We start from the raw sequence: 22212 nt of genomic DNA on the forward strand, positions 1-22212 counted from the left end.
CCACTTTTATACTTAATATTTGATAAATTTAAAAGGCACATTTTTGTATATAACAGGGTTCAAACAGAGAAAAAAAAACCCTTGAAACATCACATTGATAACCCCAGGCCTATTTTTAAATTGAGGCATTGTTAGCTGTTAAGTTTCAGACAGAGTTAAGCAACACGAATATCGATCTTAGGACTATTTTGGAACTGTCTGTCATTCAAAATGGTTTAAATAAATATTCAATGTCCGCAATTTAATTTAATTGCATTTTCGTAATTTTAAGTACTTTAAGAAGTTTATCATAGTCTATGTTCTATTGATTATTTGTCTTTTTCAAGATGTCACCATTCATTGTTTCTTCCTTTTCAGTATATCTTTGATACATTCCTTAAGAAAGCAGCATCCGAAATCCATTTAAACAACATCTAAAGAAGAAAAAAACCCAGACAATTAGAACAGTATAAAGAATATAGAAACAGTTGATAAATATAAAAAAGGATGCAGAAATAAAACCATTTTGTGCGTATATGCACCCTATAAACGTTATATTAAATACTGTTATATAAATGCTTTTTTACGTTTAAATGTTTCTGGTCTTTTTGTATATTTCTGTTTCTGTCTTTGTTCAACACAACCTTAATTCGATTAATCCCGTACTTGCAAATAAAAAGACTGCGTTGTATTTTTTACCATTCAAAAGAAATGTATTTGTTGTACTGTCACCAGAGTTAATAAAGCTCATAATTCATTTCTTTACCACTCGTAATTGTACTTTAATAGCAAAACCATTTGTCATATGGCCATTACATTTGTTCTGAGTAGAGAGTCTACTTTATAATATCGTTTGATTCGATCTTTTTATCAATGTGTTATGTAGACTTGACTTTTATTAGAATTTTACTAATATGATATTTTGTTATAGTATTTCATTTAGCTACATGTGCTTTGCGTTCTAAATTATCGAAAAGGAACTCGAAGAATAAGTCTTCTAAATACCAATATCTTTGTGGGACCCTTTTTAATATCTATTATAAATTCAAAAGAAAACATTCATCATATAACACATATTTACTGAGAGCGAACATCGAGAGCAAATACGTGTGAACCAATCTTTAATTTCACACTTAGCATCACTCGGTAAGTAGAGCGTAACGTAGTACAATCAACCGTTTGGTGTCCGTCGATGCATTGTTAGGTATTAGTTTATTATCTACCTGCCTTTCCATAAAAACCCCGTCCGACATAAAACATATATCATAACGACATTCTTACTATCCTACTATCTAAGACTACATTGTATAATCATATAATTATGTCATGAAATGGATACCAACATTTTGCTCCTTTCTGTATTTTCAGGTCATAAAAATGCTGGTTGCCATAGTGTTGCTGTTCCTTCTCTGCTGGGGACCAATCATGTGTAACAATCTGCTGGTATCTCTCGGTATCCTTGACGACCTTCACTTTGGCTACCTAAAGCCCATGCGTCAATTGTTTCTTCTGATGTCCTACTTTAACAGTTGTGTTAATCCAGTCGTTTACGGATTCATGTCCAAAAACTTCCGGAACTCCTTTCGGAATACCCTTGCACTTGTTTGTGGCCATCAGACTGTAATGACAGTAAATGATAACGGAGTCGTTCGGTATTCATTTCAAACTCGGTCAACATCGTTCATTTCCGGAAGACCCAATTTACAGCTGCAAGATTATACTGGAGACAAAATTAAGACAGCAGTACATGAGGTGGAAACGTAACTCAGTTCATGGAATTCATTTAATGTCCCAGATTACATTTAGAATGTCATATTAAACAGAGTTGTAGAGAAACTAGAGGCGAGTGTGGGAAGTATCTGTTGATGCTCTTTCTCTGCTTGGTATTTAATTGTAAGGACTCATTTGCCATAGATTGAAAAGGGAAACTGTTAAATGCAAGAACGTGATACCTTGTCAAGAAACCATTTCATCCAATCGTCGAAAATCTAATAGCAGCCGAAAAAGTGGCATGGCTAATAAAGTTAAAGAAAGTGACGTAATATTAAAGTTAATACATCCGAGTTCAATAACATCTCACATGGATATGCCATTCCAAAGATTCCTTTGAAAATCCATTCCCACTGTTATCAACGACAAAGCCTGTAATGATTGTAAATAGCTGTTTACCAACTACTGCATAGTTCTAAAGGTTAGAGATTTATATATCTAACAAAATACATTGACCAAGTGCCCATATTGTCACCTTTAGATCGAAAATGGGGGATGGGGGTATAGAAATTTATTTCATTTTGCAGGTGGATGTCGGTACGAATATCTTTACTTTATATATAACTTCATAATCTATATATTGCAGAGAGTCTAATCAAATTTGAAAACAAAACAAATCTAGTTATTGTTTTTACCTACGGTCCGTCTTCAACATTTTCTAGTAAAAATTTCTTTTTGATGTAAAATATCATTAGTAACATCTCTGTAATTGACCTAATACGAATATCCGAATCATTTGTGCGAGATGTATATATAGCGTGAATGAGTTAAGTAGTTTCATTACATGTTCATATTTGTCTATAACTACGACCTGACATAAATGTTAATTTATGAGAGATTGAGGTTTTGTGTGTCCATTTTCGAGCCTTAAGAAACCACCTTTAAACCTCGAGACCAAATACAAAATGTTGCTAACTAAATTTGAAGTGGATAAAACAAAATATGTGGAAAATGAATACTTTAAAAAAAACAATAAAAAATGTGGATTTAAGACAGCAAGAATAATGTTCATACCATGGTGCATCGACAGAGGCTTGTAACGATCTTATGGGGTTCACGTATCCCTGTGGCAGTGCCGTAACGATCTTATGGGGTACACGTATCCCTGTGGCAGTGCCGTAACGATCTTATGGAGTTCATGTATCCCTGTGGCAGTGCCGTAACGATCTTAAGGGGTACACGTATCCCTGTGGCAGTGCCGTAACGATCTTATGGGGTACACGTATCCCTGTGGCAGTGCCGTAACGATCTTATGGGGTTCAGTATCCCTGTGGCAGTGCCGTCGTAACGATCTTATGGGGTACACGTATCCCTGTGGCAGTGCCGTAACGATCTTATGGAGTTCATGTATCCCTGTGGCAGTGCCGTAACGATCTTATGGGGTACACGTATCCCTGTGGTAATGCCGTAACGATCTTATGGAGTTCATGTATCCCTGTGGCAGTGCCGTAACGATCTTATGGAGTTACACGTATCCCTGTGGCAGTGCCGTAACGATCTTATGGGGTTCACGTATCCCTGTGGCAGTGCCGTAACGATCTTATGGGGTTCATGTATCCCTGTGGCAGTGCCGTAACGATCTTATGGGGTACACGTATCCCTGTGGCAGTGCCGTAACGATCTTATGGAGTTCATGTATCCCTGTGGCAGTGCCGTAACGATCTTATGGAGTTCATGTATCCCTGTGGCAGTGCCGTAACGATCTTATGGGGTACACGTATCCCTGTGGCAGTGCTGTAACGATCTTATGGAGTTCACGTATCCTGTGGCAGTGCCGTAACGATCTTATAGGGTTCACATATCCCTGTGGCAGTGCCCTAATGTTGCTTACATTGATCGGAAGTAATGACAATACAATAACAATGGACTTTTATCGTGAAGACCTACCCTACGGCCCGAAATCAATTTGTTTATTATCAGCAGATGGTATCGCCGAAATGTTATCAAGTCTATCTGAAATCGTCTCTCTGGACTTACGTAAAAATTTACGACGAATGTGAAATTTGACTTCAAACAGAACATCAGGCAGCCGGAAACCAGATTGGTCCCACACCTCGAATTACCATCTTCTTGTAAATTATCTTTGGAGGTGAATGACTAAGTGAGGTACATCATTCGGCGTGCGGCAGGTTAGACACCAGTGAATGCAACAGACGCCGGAAGGTCATCCATCTCTTTAGTACTGATTTATTGTCAGACTGTATCGTTGTTGGAGAAAAACCAGACGGTTTCCTAGTTTCTCGTATTTGCATTCTATCGGGTTCTAACATGTCCCTGCTTGTGATATTACAGCAGATCATGTCAGTAATGTGTTTTTCTTAACAATTTCACAGTTCACTTGTATAAAGTATCTCAAAGGCGATGAAATTCTAAAGCAATGTATTGCCTATACTGGAAACTTGAAACTTGTAGAAATCTTGTCCTTAAAAATTTGACACTGATCATCGATTTGACAGTGATTTATTTATCCTCGAACTTCATTCCATACTTAACGACACAGATTTACCTCGCGAATCGAGATGATATGAGTGTTTGAATAACAACTGGACAATGGCGAATTCAACATGAAGCGCTTCAATAAAATTGGCGCTGTTGTGTTGGCATTCATACTACTATAACTGCCAATTGAATGCAGTTCAATGCTTTATTTGATATCTGTAAATAATAAGATAGAAGATAGAAACAAGAATCTAGTTTTGTTAAGTTAAACTTTTAAACCGTTTAACTCCAAATATAATTCTCAGTTTATCTGAGAATAATATTTGGCATTACAAGTCTGAGACACTGCTCGATGATTTGTTTTAGCCCCCCCCCTCCCTTACCTGACCATATTGTGTATTTTTAATATGGCTACTGGGCATATAACGACTTTCACCTGAAACTGTGGTATGAAGCAGTCCTATAGATATACATGTATATGTGGCTTAAAGTATCAAAGTAAAAAAGTGTATATCATTTATTGTAATGCTTTAGATAAGAACATGGAGTTAGTTGATGTTTACTTTCACTTACTGAATATTGTATCAATTTGATAATATGAAGGTACAACTTGTGTTTCTTCTCCGTCGCATTATATCAGGTGTACATACTAACATTTCATTTGGTTTATCAAGATTAAAGTCCTATTATCAGTCGTGATTATTTAATGACGGGCTCCCCGATATGTAGCATGTTGCATGTGTGAATATATGCGTTGTGTCTCCTTGTGGTATATTCGCGTTGTGTCTCCTTGTAAGTAGTGGAACCCATGCCCTTTCTATAGTGCTATCTACCTGTAGTATGCCACCAAAGACACCAAACAACACATCCCACCCAAGTCACGTGAAACTGACAACGGCCAAACAAGTCATCCCACTTCATATCTGCTGAGGGTTAAGTATGAGTAGAAACTTTAAAGTGTGGTGTATAATGGCAAGGGGACAAAAGCAAAAGCATTACTCACAAAAGCGAACGCTCAGCTCAAGGCCAGAAGTGAGACGGTGTCGAGGAAGACTTTAGGGAGAGAAAATAAAGAAGAGTACATAGTATTATTCTTGTGATTACATTTTTCATATCATAGTGTTTAATATCAGGTAAATAACAAAATGTTTATAATAATTTAAAATGATATAGGAATAAATTAATGAAAAAAAAAATTGCTCAACTTTTTTTCTGTGATTGTTTACTTAATTTACGTAATTTAGAAACAATGTACAACGACCAATCATTTTTATATATACACAGAGTATATGAATGTAATCCTCAACAATGAGATACCCTAGGATATCTGACGGTGAAATTTATGTATATTTGGGCAGTGCATATGTGAGTTACAGTTCCTTCATGTCAAGCATTTTACATAACAAAAATGTCTTTTGAAATAAAACTGATATAAAGGATATCACTGGTGTTATGTGTAGCCATTACCTTGAACATGAACAATATCTACTCTTTGTTTACTATAACACAAGTGGGTTAGTTTTATTAACGTCCTATTAACAGCAAGGGTCATTTAAGGACGTGCCAGGTTTGTTGATGAAGGAAAGCCGGAATACCCGGAAAAAAAACCACCGACCGGCGCTCAGTACCTAGCAAATTCGGACCCAGAGATGGATCGCTTGTGATATAATGTCTAGACATCTTAACCACTCGGTCACCGCGGCCCCATTATGTAAAACACAATAAAGATTTTTAGTGTGGAAATAGAAAGAAAAGATTACCATAAAACATATATCTATTGAAGTTATACCAAACCTTCTATCCATCGTGATGTTCGATGATGGCAATCAATTAAACTATTCCCTCCAATGTTTTTCATTGTTGCTCACTTCAAAGGATTCTTTCAGTTGAGTTACTTTTTTCAAAATAAACCCGAATTCATTATGAAGCGTTTACAAAGTTAACGAGAAGACAGGACAATTAAAATGTGTATCCTTCTCAATGAAATATAAGTAACCCGTTGTAAGTATTTACTGGTGTTCAAGGTGTAACATCTACCTAATATATAAGTGGAGCGCTAAACTTCGATACAGATAATCATTCGGATATAGACTCAATCAATGGAAAAATATAAACCTTCATATTAGGTACATTAATCGCGAAATGTTTTAAGCAAGTAATGAAAACTTTAAAAAAAAGTGTCCCTCTGAAATTGTAATGTGAGAGAAAACTTTATTGATTAAAAATAAAAGAAAATTCTTATATAAAAATAAACACAGTCTTCTTAATTGTTTTCTATCATGATAAATAAATGATTTCAACACCTAAAACATAAAAATATGTAAACAACCAAGAAATATAAAAATACATAGATTCTTAGAAGGACTCCAAAAAAGTGAAGGCGAATTCTCGACAAATTATACTTTTCTCACTCTTTCGGAAATCCGTGAGACGAGAAAAAAAAAGTTGAATGTAAAAATAATGTTTTCAAATTTTAAATTTCTGAGGGAATAGCTCCTTTGATTGAAAAAGAAAATTTAACGTAATATGGCGTTGTCATTGACATTGAGGTATGTGTTAGAGGTCATTCGTGGTAAAATGACGTAGGTTGTACAGAAATTGATGATTTACACCTGACAGAAACAGGTCTGTGTGGGATAAGCTAGGCCCGAGGTGCAAAATGGCGTCTCCAAAGGCAAGAAATTACATCAATCTTGTTTTGACATTTTAAAAATGATACATTATCTTTGAAAAATCAAAATGAAAAACAAAATCTTTTGACACGTGTCACTGCTACCAAAGAAAACTTTTTTTACTTTGATACCAAATTTTTTCACGATTTTCCAACAATGGAAACGTACTATATAATCAATTTCTTATCAAATTAACTTTTAAAATGGTGCTAAAAAGGTCTACGTAAGCAACACAAAGAAGTACTGTTATCATATCTTTATTGTTTTAACGAGAGGATCTTTTTTCTGTAGTAGCTCCTGTCTAGTCCAGTGATCTTAAATCCGGTTGTCCTAACACAACTACCCCATGGGTAAAATACCTTGTCAGTGTCGCGATGGATTTCAATTTCAACAATATTTTTAGTGATATTATGTACACGTACATCAATAGGATCGGACATCAGGCTACGCCTATTTAAGTCCTCTCCAGATCTTATTTTAAAGTATAAACATGAATTCATTCTGCAATTCATTAATACATATATTTATATATACAAATAAATTGAATTAGTTACAGTATAGTGATAATAATAGTAATAATTACTAATTAAAGGGGGATAACTCCAATTTTATTTTTAATAGAAAATGTTTCAGAACAAGTTTAGTTATTTGGATTTCATATTCCTAGTGATTGTAGTTTTTGGATAGGGATAAGAATCATGCTCATCTATTGACAGACTAACATACATACACACCATGAGATATTAGGCCAAAAAGTCCCTGTGCTTATGCATAATGACCCATCCCCTTGGAATATGTATGAGAGTCTGACAACAAATGAGCATTTTGTCTTCAGTTGAATATGTAAAAAAAAAAAAAAAAAATTGGTAGGAGATTGAATGCAATTTTTTATACAATTGGAGTTAACCAACATTTATGGTTCTAATATGTACATAGTTTGATTATTCAATTAGATAATTATTATAGTATAAAAGATTCTCAATATTAGATAAACAGTATTCAGTATCCATCCAGCCAGGATAGTTTAGAGTAAATTAGAAATAAATATTAACATATACAATAGTTTAGATGTTTAATTGCACTGCTAGATAGTATTTTGACTACCAAGTAGTTAGATATGGGTACTTGTTAGTTGTTATTATTTGCTTATATATGCAGAGGGCTATATGATACATGTATATGTTTATCAGAAATCAAATCTTTTGATACTTTTTTTAAATTGTTCTAATGAATTACATATGAGTTCTATATCTGTTTGATTAAATTCTCTTAGCATTGAAGGAGTAAAGCTGTTGGAGTATAATTCAGTTCTACATAGGGGGGATTAAACAGGCGAGTTTTCCTTAATGTGTAAGGAGTATTATTATTATCATTAAAGAATGGTTCAATCAAATTAGTAAGATATCTAGGGGATTCATTATTTACAATTTTAAACATCAATATTGATTTATGTAGTTTTCGTCTGAATGCAAGTGAATCAAGTCCAACTTCAGCATAAAGTTTATTATGCGATGTTCCTCTTCTCAGGCCTGTTATAATTCGTATTGCTACTATCTGTACAGATTCTAATAAGTCTTTATCTTGGTTTGTACAATTATCCCAAATGACATCACCATATTCTAAAACAGGTCTTATAAAGGATGTATATTTTTTTTAAAGGCTCTTTCTATCTACATTATGTTTTAGTAATCTTAAAATATTTAGTCTTTTAGAGGCCTGAGCGATGGATTTCATTTCATCAAATTTTATTGACAAAGATGTTTCAAGTCAAATGGATTAAATAACAGGCAATGCCTATATAAATTCCCTCCAATGGTGGCAAAAGTAATAGTTTAAACTTACATCAATTATAGATATTATATTTAAGTTTTGAAATGAAAATTTTATAACACTTAATAGTCCAGCAGATTACTACAGATTTTCAGAAGAATTGTGCACAAGGTGGTAAAAGCACCAAATTTGGCACAAATGTTCTTCATGGTATACTCTTTCATTTTAGCGATGGGGGCAACTTGTAACTTCCGGTGTGGGGTGATGGCGGCCATTTTCCAAGATGGCCGCCAAAACTGTTAATTTTATTGTTATGGTGACTCTAAAAGACACTTTGATTATTTGTTTTATGCATTAACCATGTTTTTATAACTGCATTTACTTAATTTAATGATTCAATTCTGTTTTAGTTATATAAACTATGTACAAGACGCCACCGGAACAATTCAGAAGCGGCAAATGAAAAAAAAGTGTTTTGTTCTACATATGTTTATACTATATATATGTGTTACCTTAATTTCTATAATCAGTCGTTATGTATAAAATGGCATAGATCGTGTTACATAAAATACAATACAAATAAGGTGAAAAACGAGCTGAAAAAGGCATCAGAAAAAAGACATTGAAGTTGATGGTCCATCTGAGAAAAAAGCTACCAGAAGAAGCCTGTCATGTAAAACCACCATTGGCGGATCAACATGTTTCTTTTGAGTTGCAAAATTCTGCAGTTGCACAACTACACCAATCATCAACTTTTGCTATCGATCAACGTGTTCGCGAATGTGCTATAAGGCTCCAAGATTTAGCTCTTCTGGCAAAGTTAAGTGCAGGAGACCTGGTAGCTCAAGAAGTCAAATATTATACTAAATGTTTGGTAGCCTTATACGATAGGACTTCGCGAATGGGAACTGGTATTACTACAGAAACAGAATTGAATAAACGGGCGATCCATGGAGTAGAGCTTGCGGAACTCATCAGTTACATAGAGGATTCACGATGTGAAGAAAACGTTGCCCCAGTCTTCAAGATGTTGGAATTAACTAAAATGTATATTGATAGAACTAAAAAAAACTGGTGTTAACCCACGAAAAACGACTACATAGCACCAGACTAATGAATAGAATTCTTGCTCATATTCCAGATATTGAGGCTCATAAGGAAGGACTTTGTTAGTGTTCCAGGATGATGTAGGAGCTGCTGTCCGCAAAGTTTGACAACGGAATCAGTTTTAACATACATTTTCATATCATCATATGGATGTCAGAAATCGCCAGTGCCAAGATTTTTACTGGCCTATGGTGATGCATTGACCTGATATCAACAGAGAGGCATATTCGCAACAGACTCTTTCTGTTTCACAAATACTGATGCGACAGACTCTTTCTGTTTCACAAATACTGATGCATAATACATTCAAGGGCGGGGAACTAAGTTCTGGCGCGCAGCGACATCATGCGAGAAGGGAAACGCCTTTACCCGTTTATCTCGGTATAATGGTTCATCGTCAGACTGGGAAGCGGAGCCTCATCGATGTCCTGTTCCATCTTGGAATGTCAGTTTCTTATGACAGAGTATTTGCCATATCGACAGATTTTACCAACTTACTTTGCCAATGTTACCAGTCGGACAATTTGGTATGCCCTCCCGCACTGAAGAACTTGTTCACCACTAAAGCGATAATATAGACAATAACCCCAGTTCGACAACAGCAAAAGATTCGTTCCAAGGAACCGGGATATCTATCTTCCAACACCCCGATAACGACAGATCAGGCCAGGACAGACAACCTTTTTACGTCACATCCTCACCGAAGAGCCTCTTGACAAGTCTCCAAGTCACGTACACAAGCATTCCTCCATCTATTTTCTGCACGAAACCCCCTGTACCGTCCAGACAATTTGAACATCACTGATACAGAGGAAAACTAGATGGAAAGTCGTCGTAAGGAACTCATGTATTGAACAAAACAAAATATATTATGACATGTTATTGTTTTTTATGCTGCTAAATAAAAACCAATTATCTGATTAGCAGATAGATATTTTAATTCTGTTAAAATATACTATATATCATAGGTGGCGGAGACTGTATCTAAGATAGCTAACGGTGACCACGACATCGACAAGGAAACAGCAGCATCATTGTTCGCGTTTCACGCACATACAGGTCCCGTCTGAGAAATCGTCCCAGCATTAGCCGCTCTTCTATCGCTGTTCGATGATGAGGACAAATCCGTAGCAATGATTCTTCATTCGATTATTTTAGTACAGAAGTGCGTCCGGGAACTGAATCCTTGGCAGATTCCTGTCATCGCATTTGTTCAGCCTCTGCACGCCATCGCGAAGACAATTCAGTGGAACTGGCCCAACATCTACGGACAGGACAAACGCGTGGTAATGTTCGGGGGACTTCACATCGAAATGGCTATCTTGAAATTTTGGCTGGACGGGTCTGGATGGACGAGTGCTCTTGTGCAAGCCAATGTTGCTTCTCTCGGAAATGTTGAGACATTTCTGAAAGTATCAAATGTTTCCAGAACCAGACGCGCACACAAGGTGACTCCGTGCTAGTTATATATTCTCCTTCAGACTGCCTAAGAATTTGTTAACGCGAGTTCGGAAGAAGAGCCATCCGATTATGACACCTGGTGCAAGAAGATGGCAGAGAAGAGTCCTCAGTTCCAACACTGGTTGCATAACTTCACATGTGAACTGAACGCACTTTTGTTTGTACGATCTTTCAGGGAAGGGAACTTCAGTCTCTACTGTGAAACGCTGTCAAAAGTTCTCACATGGATGTCCGCGCTGGACCATGTAAACTATTCAAGGTGGTTATCTGTGTACGTCAGGGATATGTATACACTGAACGAAGTATGCCATGAGTTTTTGGCAGGGAATTTTGTGATCCGTAAGACGAACCACAATTTTGGCAATAGACAACGCACATGAACAAAACAACAAAGTAGATCGAAAGCTGATGGAGGAGCTATTGGCTTGACCAAAAGCCCGGTCGTCCTCAGACGATGGATGGTCGCAGGTCGAAAGATGGCAAGATTAGCAAAGGGGTTCGAGACTTTAGTTCGACCACAATCAAATACAACCGTTTCATATCACGAGGACAAAAAGTAGTGCAGAAATTTTTCCTAACAAACGTTAGATATATGGTGGAAACGTTGGACGAATTTGGAAACCCCTTTACAGAGGATAGTGGAGACTTGCTTGTCCTGGACACAAAGGATATTGCGTCAAATACAATAGAATACACTGCCATGTGATCCTGTGGGGCAATGTGTACACCACCAGTGTGAATGTTCTGGACAAGTTCGTTGGAAGTGTGATTGTAGAATATAAAATTATGGTTGACTACTAGTATATGAATTAATGCCGTTCATTGTGTAAATATCATCTAGTGTAATTGTTTTACTTGTAGGGTTTTGTTATAGTAGATGCATCTTACGGCATCTCTACTCGGAAAATATATAGCTAAATGTTCATTCAATATTGTGTACATGTATTTGGTAAATATATGATTAGATGTAGCTATTCCTAGCGATGTTTTTTCAGAAACTTAGGTTCATTACCGTAGCTATCAATGTGTAGTTGTGTACGTACGATGTCCATCCTCACTTCGTTTTTCTAGGATAAGATATAAGGATCATTTATATTATAATCATCAGAATTAGTAATGTTGTCTAAAGTAAATATGACATACCTTTTATAAATAGAAGTTTCCATATAATAGTAATTTATTGTTGTACATTATTAGTCAGCGTCTGCTAGTTTGTAGATCGCCATCTTTGTTTTAACTTTCGGAACTCTCTGACTTTATTGTCTTAAGTAAGCGTAAGCATATCGCATGTAAAATCTAGAGAATTGTATATCCGGGTACTTCTATTTGTATCGCGCCTTTTGATTGGTCGATCAATAGTATAAATAGTTGGCACCCGCGAATATTCAAGGAGAGCGATTTTACTCCTCTCACGAGACGGTTGATCTCCACACTCCTCATACCAGCTTACGGATATACTTTTCCACAAGTATTATGAATTCAGCTGAAGAGGTAAAGAACTAATGATATAAATACTTGGGCGTTTTTTGTAAAAGAACATCACCCATAATTTTATACTATATTATATAGTATATATATATATATATCTATCTATCTATCTCCCGTCTCCAATATTCGCCAATATCCGCCATACTTAGTATTTTTTTATAATAGAGTAATAATGAACATTTATAAATGATAAACCTAGTTATTGGTGCTCTCGTGTAGTTTAATAAGTTTTTAACACAATTTCTTTGATATTATCAGTATTAGGCTAAATTGTCAATAATCGCCAATAATCGCCGATAATCGCCAACATTCGCCAATATCTCCAATAGCTTCCGGCTGGAATATGTTGTTGTGGCGAAGGTGATTTTTGGAGAGAATTTATATACGAAAATGTTGTAAGATATTGATGTGAATGTTAAAGTTTATGAATGTGTTGTACCATTAAATATCATAAATTGTAATTTATTTATGAGTTTGAGTTATTATTGTCTACCAAAGAAAGTAACCAATAAGTGCCAAAAGCCGAGACCAGACGAACTCAATAGACGTTAGCGACTGAATAATAGACAGCGACGTTACAATGGTGGCAGCGGTGGGATAGGTAAATAAATACTTATCCTTTATATACTTGAATTAACTTCAAGTGAAAAGAAAATATATATCTTTATTTATATCTGGTATTGGTGGCGTATTTGGTTTTTGGTACAACAATACATTCATAAACATAAAACATGGACGATTCAAACATCGTCAGTTTTAGAGTGTTAAGTACAACATCAGAATGTGATGAAAACGAAAATGGCTTAGTTGAGCTACATGAGAGAGACCAAGTAACTTTTACAGAAAATAATAGTTCTGGAGACGGGAACGAAATTCGCAATGCTATTGAAAATCACATGAGTATGTTCAATTCTGAAATACAGAAAAGTCTAAGTTCTGTCCAAGAACAAATGCAAAAATACTTTGTAGAGTTTGATAGTAAACTTGATAATTTGCAAAGTCAAATTTCCAATACGCAAGTTAAAGGTGTAAATTCTGAAACTGAACCGGAGACAGTGACTTCTTTTATACGGTCAAATAACATGTTAGGTCAGAGACATTCCAGTAGCACTCCTCACCGCTCCGATATTGATATCACTGAGAGTGGTCAAAGACCCTTGCCAGTGGCTTCCTCTAGTCGGAACGATGATGAGTTTTGTACAAATAACCCCTTCCCGTCGAATGGATTTCCTCAAAGATCTAACTCTAGAAACAATAGTGGTAGAATGAAACCCCATACATATGACGGATTGGATGATTTAGATGAATATCTAACTCAGTTTAACATTGTGTCTGAAATAAATCAGTGGAGTTACGAAACAAAATCGTTATACTTAGCTGGTAGTCTAGTTGGAGGTGCTAGGGCTCTTTTGAATGAAATGGATTATAGACAAAGGCGAGATTACAGAAGTCTTGTCGAAGCACTAAGCAACAGATATGGTTCAGAGAATAGGGCCGAGATTTTTCGTTCTAATCTCCAAAGTAAAACTAGGGAGAAAAATGAGACGATACCCGAGTTAGCTCAGTCTGTAAAAACGCTTACGAGGAAAGCATATCCAAATGCTTCCTCTGATATGATAGAACTCCTGGCTTTGGATTTCTTCATAGACGCGTTAACTGACACAGACATAAGATTGCGACTTAGGGAAGTTGGTCCAAAAACAATCGGCGATGCTGAGAGAATAGCTGTTAGACTTGAAGCTCACAGGGTTGCCGACAAAACAAGAGGTAAACACTCTGTAAGAGCTTTGGATGTCAATCCTAAGTCATGTAATCTAGATGAAAAACTAGATAAGCTCAATGAACAACTGTCTTCTTTATCAAAGGAGGTTAAAAACATAAAGAAACAGAAAGGTTCGCAAGGGCATAGGGATAAAAATACAGACTCTGCGAAGAATGGTCATACCAGTACAAACAAATCAAACTGGAATCCCGGTAGACAAAGTGCAAACAATGGAAATAGAAACAATGTTAGGTACAACAACCAACATACAAATAATCAGGGAAACTTCCAACGGTCGGGTTTGAGGACCGAAACTCACCAGAATCACCAAGGTCCGAGATCAAATTAAGTGCAAGTGTTTCAGATACAGACGGTGGTTTATTTGTTTTAGCACAAATAGCCGATACCCCAGTATCTATGTTAGTTGACACAGGTTCAAGTGTTACAATATTGAAAAAGAGTATTTTGGAGTCGTGGCCTCTTTCACAGAGACCAAAAATAACACCAGTTAACATGACCCTAGTAACAGCGACTGGGGATTCATCAGCTTTTTATGGTAAAATGAACATTGATATTGAAATGGGTGGAAAGTTGTTTAACCAAGATGTTTTATTGGCGGACATCAGCAGTGATGCCATTCTTGGTATTGATTTCTTAAATACCCATCAATGTGACATTATCATGAGCAAGAAGTGTATCAATGTGAATGGGGAAAGGATACATTGTTTTGTTAAAGATGAGACAGTCTCTTCATCCTGTTGTAGAATAGCTGTAACGGAGAATGTTATAATTCCTCCTGAAACAGAAGTTATAGTGCCAGGGAAAGCTATAGACTTAATCCAAGATACTATTGGATTGTGTGAACCACATCAACCTTTTATAGAAAAGAGTGGTCTTTTAGTGGCTAAATCCTTAGTCGATTTAAATCGAGGGAAAATACCAATCAGAGTGGCTAACCTCAGTAAAGTTCCCTTTACAATGTATAAAAATACAGTTGCTGCTACTTACGAAGCAGTTAAAATTCCAATGGTAGAAAATGTTAACAGTGTCAAATCGAGTAAGGGATGTTCCAATCAAGAAGATATCCCCGATCACATGAAAGACATGTTTGAAAAGACAGCAGCAAATCTGTCTTCAAAACAAAAGCTCAAGTTGAAGGAAGTGTTTCTGAAACATACAGCACTATTTCCAAATTCCCAGGATGATCTTGGCTGTACTCACCTAGTGGAACATACAATCGATACAGGGCAAGCGAAACCAATAAGACAACAGCCTTATCGCATTCCACTTGCAAAGCGTCTTTGTGCAGAATCTGAAATCAAAGACATGGCAAAGAACGGAATTATAGAACCTTCAAATAGTCCGTGGAGTAGTCCCATTATCATGGTGAACAAGCCTGATGGCTCAGTGAGGTTCTGTTGCGATTTTCGCAAGCTCAATGATTGTACCATTAAAGACAGTCAACCTTTGCCGAGGATTGATGACACTTTAGATGCGTTATCAGGATCAGCTTGGTTTAGTACGCTTGATCTTAAGTCAGGGTTTTGGCAAGTAGGAGTAGCAGAAAAAGATCGTCCAAAAACTGCCTTTTCTATTCAAGGCAGCGGGCTTTGGCAATTTAAAGTCATGCCTTTTGGACTTTGCAATGCTCCTGCTACATTTGAGAGATTGATGGAAAGGGTTCTTCATGGGTTAACGTGGAACATTTGTCTAGTTTACTTAGATGACATCATTGTCTTTTCCAAGACATTTGACGAACACATGGATCGTCTAGATCAAGTTTTAACTAGAATAAAAGAGGCAAATTTGAAGTTGTCTCAAAAGAAATGTTCATTCCTCAAACAAACCGTCTCATTTTTAGGTCATACCATAAGTGGAGAAGGTGTTTCCACTGAACCTAAAAAGATTGACGATGTCAACAACTGGCCTACCCCAGGAAATGTTAAAGAAGTAAGAGGTTTCCTGGGACTGTGCTCTTACTATAGAAAATTTGTGCATGGTTTTTTCAAACATAGCAAAGCCTCTGCATAAATTGACAGAAAAGGGTGAAATCTTTGTTTGGACAAAAGAATGCGACGAAGCTTTCAGGCAGCTCAAACAATCTTTGACTAGTGCACCAATCCTGTCATATCCTACCTCAAATGATATGTTTATACTTGATACAGACGCAAGTAATGTTGGGATGGGGGCAGTACTTTCACAAGTTCAAAATGGTCAAGAGAAAGTAATTTCTTACTACAGTAAGTGTTTCTCAAAAGCGGAACGAAGATATTGCGTGACCAGACGTGAATTGTTGGCAGTGATCAGTTCTATTAAGAACTTTCATCACTACTTGTATGGACGTCACTTTCTAGTTCGAAGTGATCATGGAGCCTTAAAGATGGCTCACGAACTTCAAGAAGCCTGAAGCACAACTGGCAAGATGGCTTGAAATTCTAGCTACATATGACTATGAAATACAGCACCGAGCTGGCAGAGTCCACTCAAATGCTGATGCAATGTCACGTAGACCATGTGTCAATGACGAATGCACTTACTGCTCAAGAGCAGAATTACGTTACTCTGATAGTAAGGCAGATATAGACCAGTGTTTTCCAAAACGAACAATTGATTCATTGGCCACTGGACAAACGGACTCTCAAGAGGATGAAATTCTTGACGATGCAAGCCATAAACCGGCTTCAGTTAAAGATTCCATTCATAGAAGTGACTACACTTTTGTTACCCAAGTGGATGATGGAAACCAGTTACGCGAAGTCATTGCTTGCGGGAATGAATCAACTGAGAGTGATTCCGTTGATATGAATCAGGAGAGTCTTGAAGACAGTATAAAGAAAGAGAGTAAACGTGTCTTTTCAGTCAACGTCTCTAATGAAACAAGTGGTATAGGCCTACGGACGAATGCAACTGTCCGCACTTGTAGAGACCTACGTAGCAATAGCAAGAAAGTAACCAAGTGTGAAGAGACAGTAGAAATGGATAGAGCTTATCTCACCAAAATTCAAATTGAAGATCCTACTATAGGACTTCTGAGAATTTGGAAGCAGGAGAAGACGATCCCTGTTTGGTCAGAGATCGCTCATCAGTCAGTAGAACTCAAATATTATTGGAATCGTTTGGATTCTTTAATATTGGTAGATGACATATTGTATAGGAAATGGGAAAGTGACAATGGAAAGGAAACTCAACTTCATGTGGTAGCACCTAAATCATTGATTCCAACAATTATGCAAGAGTTGCATGACAGTCCTTCTGGAGGACACCTTGGAATCAAGAAAACACTTCACAAAGTGCGACAACGTTTCTTCTGGTTCTGTTTACGAAGAGATGTAGAAAAGTGGTGTAAGGAATGTGATATTTGTGGATCTCGGAAAGGGCCGAGGAAATATCCAAAAGCTGCTATGTTACAGTACAATGTCGGAGCACCTCTTGAGAGGATTGCTCTTGATATCATGGGTCCATTACCTCGTAGTAATAATGGAAACAAATATATCTTAGTGATATCAGATTATTTTACAAAATGGCTAACAGCCATACCCGTAAGAAATCAAGAAGCACATACTATAGCAAACAAGGTTGTGGAAAAGTTCATATCGGTGTTTGGTGTCCCATTACAGATCCATTCGGATCAAGGTACAAACTTTGAGTCTTTACTATTTAAGGAAATGTGTCAGATACTTGGTTCAGAAAAGACGCGTACGACTCCCATGCATCCTCAATCTGATGGTTTAGTGGAACGGGCAAATCGAACATTACAAAACATGATTGCATCATTTGTTTCAAGTAGCCAAAAAGATTGGGACAAGCATTTACCTGTTCTTACTATGGCTTACAATTCTGCAATTCACCAGAGTACTGGATATTCACCAAGTGCATTAATGTTTGGCAGAGAGATAAACATGCCAATAGATCTGATACTTGGAAATCCAGACTCGAATCAATTTCATGCAACTGATTTTGGTTACGACTTGCAACAGAAGTTGTCGACAGTTCATGATTTTGCTCGTAAGAACATAGCTAAAGCAAGTGACATACAGAAGAGAAAATACGATCATAAAGCATATCAAAGTTCATACTCCAAAGGTGATTTGGTATGGCTATATGCACCTCAGTGTAAACCACAGAGAAGTCCTAAGTTGTCTCTTCCATGGGTGGGTCCATTCACTGTAACAAAGAAACTAAATGAGGTGATTTATAGAATTCAGTTAAACACCAAGTCAAAACCAAAAGTGGTACATCATGATAGATTGAAACCGTATCAGGGAAGTCGCACTGTCTCTCGGAACAGATCAGCCTCTGAAACAGAAAATAAGAAATAGAAATTAAACAGTTGATAAACATGTGCATGAATCTTGCCAGGTCACGATAAATAACAAATGTTATTATTTCTTGCAGTACACCTGTGCAATTTGCATGAACATCAAGTTTGAAAAGATGTGCCGAGCTGTCCGCCACGTACAGGAGAAGCATTCGAACTTTTCCTATCAGTGTTTAAAGTGCCTGTCGTTATTCAGCCGAAGAAATTACAAACATGGTTGCAAGGACGTATCCAGATTGGATCTTGAAATGATTAGCCCAAGCGGAGAGCGCGGTGAAGCGGCTTTACGTCTCTTTCGTTTGTGGAAGGCCAAAGACCAAGCCAAACTAATCTTGAGCACCGGAGGAGCGCCGACCAAATGCGACTCTGAGTTATCACTTGATGAGTTTCGGGTCCCGGAGACTTTATTACCTTTACCTGCTACGCCACAGAAGTCTACAAAAACACCATCGGATGACCTAAGCGATATATCAGAAGTGGAATTGGAGGACTGTCCTGAAAACACAACATCTAAAGAGAAATCTCCGTCCAAGAAGAAGAAAGTCAACAGAAGGAGGAAAGTGTACAAATCGAAGTCTGTGTGCTCCAGTAGTTCATCTTCCTCATCATCCTCATCTTCCTCATCTTCCTCCAGCTCCAGTGAGGATGAGCCTCAGCCTGAGCCTGAAACTGAGGTTACAAGGGCCACAAAGAGAAAAGTCTCATTTCGGGATGAGGATGTAGTGGAATCCGTCCCCTGTAAGTCTTTGAGTGATCCTTCTGAAAAGGAAAGAGTATCGGAAGTGCAGCTCCTACTGAAGACACTGCAAGAGGGAAGAGTGATACTTAATGTTGGCGGACGACACTTTGAGACCAGCAAAATGACCCTGAGAGCGGACACTAACTCCATATTTGCAGAGTTGTTCGCAGAAGGTAGCATCTTTGAACCCTACAGCAAGGACACATATTTTATAGATAGGGATCCATCCCACTTCCGATTCATCCTCAACTATCTTCGTAACGGTGTTGTTTGCGACCTGAGGACACTGCCATCAGATTCTAGATATCTTTATGAACTGTACTACGAGGCTAGGTATTACAAGTTAGAGGGACTACAAACGGCCATCACTATGAAACTGAGCCAACCCAACCTAATTGGACCAGGATTCCAAAAGGAAGCCCAGTTTTTGTCTTAGGGGAAGTGCGCGAGTTGAGACATTCCAGAATATTTTTTTTACGCGAGTGAACATTAGAAGTGCGCGAGTTGAGACATTCCAAAATAATTTTTACGCGAGTGAACCTTAGGATAGACGTGAAAAATCGAAGTGCGCGAGTTGAGACATTCCAGAATAATTTAACGCGGGAGTAAACGCAAGATGAAGATGACATTTCATTACAAAACTATATATGTATTTCATATTTTGAAAATATAATAATTCTTTTGGAGACCAAAATTTTATGAAGAGGGGGGCAATGTAATGCCGTTCATTGTGTAAATATCATCTAGTGTAATTGTTTAACTTGTAGGGTTTTGTTATAGTAGATGCATCTTACGGCATCTCTACTCGGAAAATATATAGCTAAATGTTCATTCAATATTGTGTACATGTATTTGGTAAATATATGATTAGATGTAGCTATTCCTAGCGATGTTTTTTCAGAAACTTAGGTTCATTACCGTAGCTATCAATGTGTAGTTGTGTACGTACGATGTCCATCCTCACTTCGTTTTTCTAGGATAAGATATAAGGATCATTTATATTATAATCATCAGAATTAGTAATGTTGTCTAAAGTAAATATGACATACCTTTTATAAATAGAAGTTTCCATATAATAGTAATTTATTGTTGTACATTATTAGTCAGCGTCTGCTAGTTTGTAGATCGCCATCTTTGTTTTAACTTTCGGAACTCTCTGACTTTATTATCTTAAGTAAGCGTAAGCATATCGCATGTAAAATCTAGAGAATTGTATATCCGGGTACTTCTATTTTTATCGCGCCTTTTGATTGGTCGATCAATAGTATAAATAGTTGGCACCCGCGAATATTCAAGGAGAGCGATTTTACTCCTCTCACGAGACGGTTGATCTCCACACTCCTCATACCAGCTTACGGATATACTTTTCCACAAGTATTATGAATTCAGCTGAAGAGGTAAAGAACTAATGATATAAATACTTGGGCGTTTTTGTAAAAGAACATCACCCATAATTTATACTATATTATATAGTATATATATATATATATCTATCTATCTATCTCCCGTCTCCAATATTCGCCAATATCCGCCATACTTAGTATTTTTTTATAATAGAGTAATAATGAACATTTATAAATGATAAACCTAGTTATTGGTGCTCTCGTGTAGTTTAATAAGTTTTTAACACAATTTCTTTGATATTATCAGTATTAGGCTAAATTGTCAATAATCGCCAATAATCGCCGATAATCGCCAACATTCGCCAATATCTCCAATAGCTTCCGGCTGGAATATGTTGTTGTGGCGAAGGTGATTTTTGGAGAGAATTTATATACGAAAATGTTGTAAGATATTGATGTGAATGTTAAAGTTTATGAATGTGTTGTACCATTAAATATCATAAATTGTAATTTATTTATGAGTTTGAGTTATTATTGTCTACCAAAGAAAGTAACCAATAAGTGCCAAAAGCCGAGACCAGACGAACTCAATAGACGTTAGCGACTGAATAATAGACAGCGACGTTACAATATGAATTATTTGATGTTTAGCATGTACAATAGACCGTACATTGATGACTGACACATCGATTTGAAAAACTTTTGCTTTTACGCTTTCAAAACTCACTTTGACAGGTGACCATTCTTTCGACTCAATAGTTTCGCTCCAAGTACCACGATCAACAAGTTAATGTGACTCAATTTGTGATAGCTTTACAATATCTAAAATTAGTTTTGGAGTTACTCAGTGTATGGTCCTTTCAACTATAATAATTTTATTTTCATAAAGGTGGTCACCTTGACTCACCAAAATGTTCGTCTCACATATGACGGTTTTCGTCAGGCTAACATAAACGCTTTAACACAATATGTACAGGAGCGTACACTTTTTAAAATGTTATTGAAACATTGAATCATATTCCAAATGATTAACAAATATTGTATATGTATAACATGTTTATAACTTTGTATGTAATTACAATTTTTCTAATCATGGTTTTCATTTCGGAACAGTTTTTTAAACAAATTCTTGCTATAGACTTGTGTTCTTTACTTTTCCTAATTTTTGGTGTAAATCAACTCTAACAAACATTTGGAAGTATTTAACAACAACAAAAACATTGATTTTGATAATAAATTTTCGAAGAAGTTGGCATGAATATCATATGTTGATGAAAAAAATGAGGTGGCAGCCATTTTTCAAAATGGCCGCCATGTTGGTCACGTGACATATGCAGATTGCACCCATCGCTCAAATTATTCAG

General features: G+C 36.7%; 2 protein-coding genes across 2 annotated transcripts in view; both read left to right on the top strand.

The window, feature by feature from the left end:
* LOC138326233 (QRFP-like peptide receptor) overlaps positions 1-4519 on the top strand; it is a 70055-nt gene extending 65536 nt beyond the window's left edge. Inside the window, exon 6 of the mRNA XM_069272358.1 lies at positions 1348-4519. Coding sequence (XP_069128459.1) covers positions 1348-1743 — 396 coding nt within the window. The 3' untranslated portion in view covers positions 1744-4519. The remainder of the gene's footprint in view (positions 1-1347) is intronic.
* An 8272-nt stretch (positions 4520-12791) lies between these two features.
* On the top strand, positions 12792-20437 carry LOC138324710 (uncharacterized). The gene is made up of 2 exons (XM_069269808.1): positions 12792-13287; positions 18844-20437. Exon 2 carries the CDS (start codon positions 18862-18864, stop codon positions 19939-19941), a length of 1080 nt encoding a protein of 359 aa, XP_069125909.1. The 5' UTR covers positions 12792-13287; positions 18844-18861; the 3' UTR covers positions 19942-20437.
* Positions 20438-22212: the final 1775 nt, after the last annotated feature.

The sequence above is a fragment of the Argopecten irradians genome, chromosome 6 (genome assembly GCF_041381155.1).
Source record: "Argopecten irradians isolate NY chromosome 6, Ai_NY, whole genome shotgun sequence".
NCBI classification, from domain to species: Eukaryota; Metazoa; Mollusca; class Bivalvia; order Pectinida; family Pectinidae; genus Argopecten; species Argopecten irradians.

What these genes read in the sequence shown, in the direction of transcription:
- LOC138324710 (XM_069269808.1), top strand. Translation starts at nt 18,862, where the DNA reads ATGAACATCAAGTTTGAAAAGATGTGCCGAGCTGTCCGCCACGTACAG.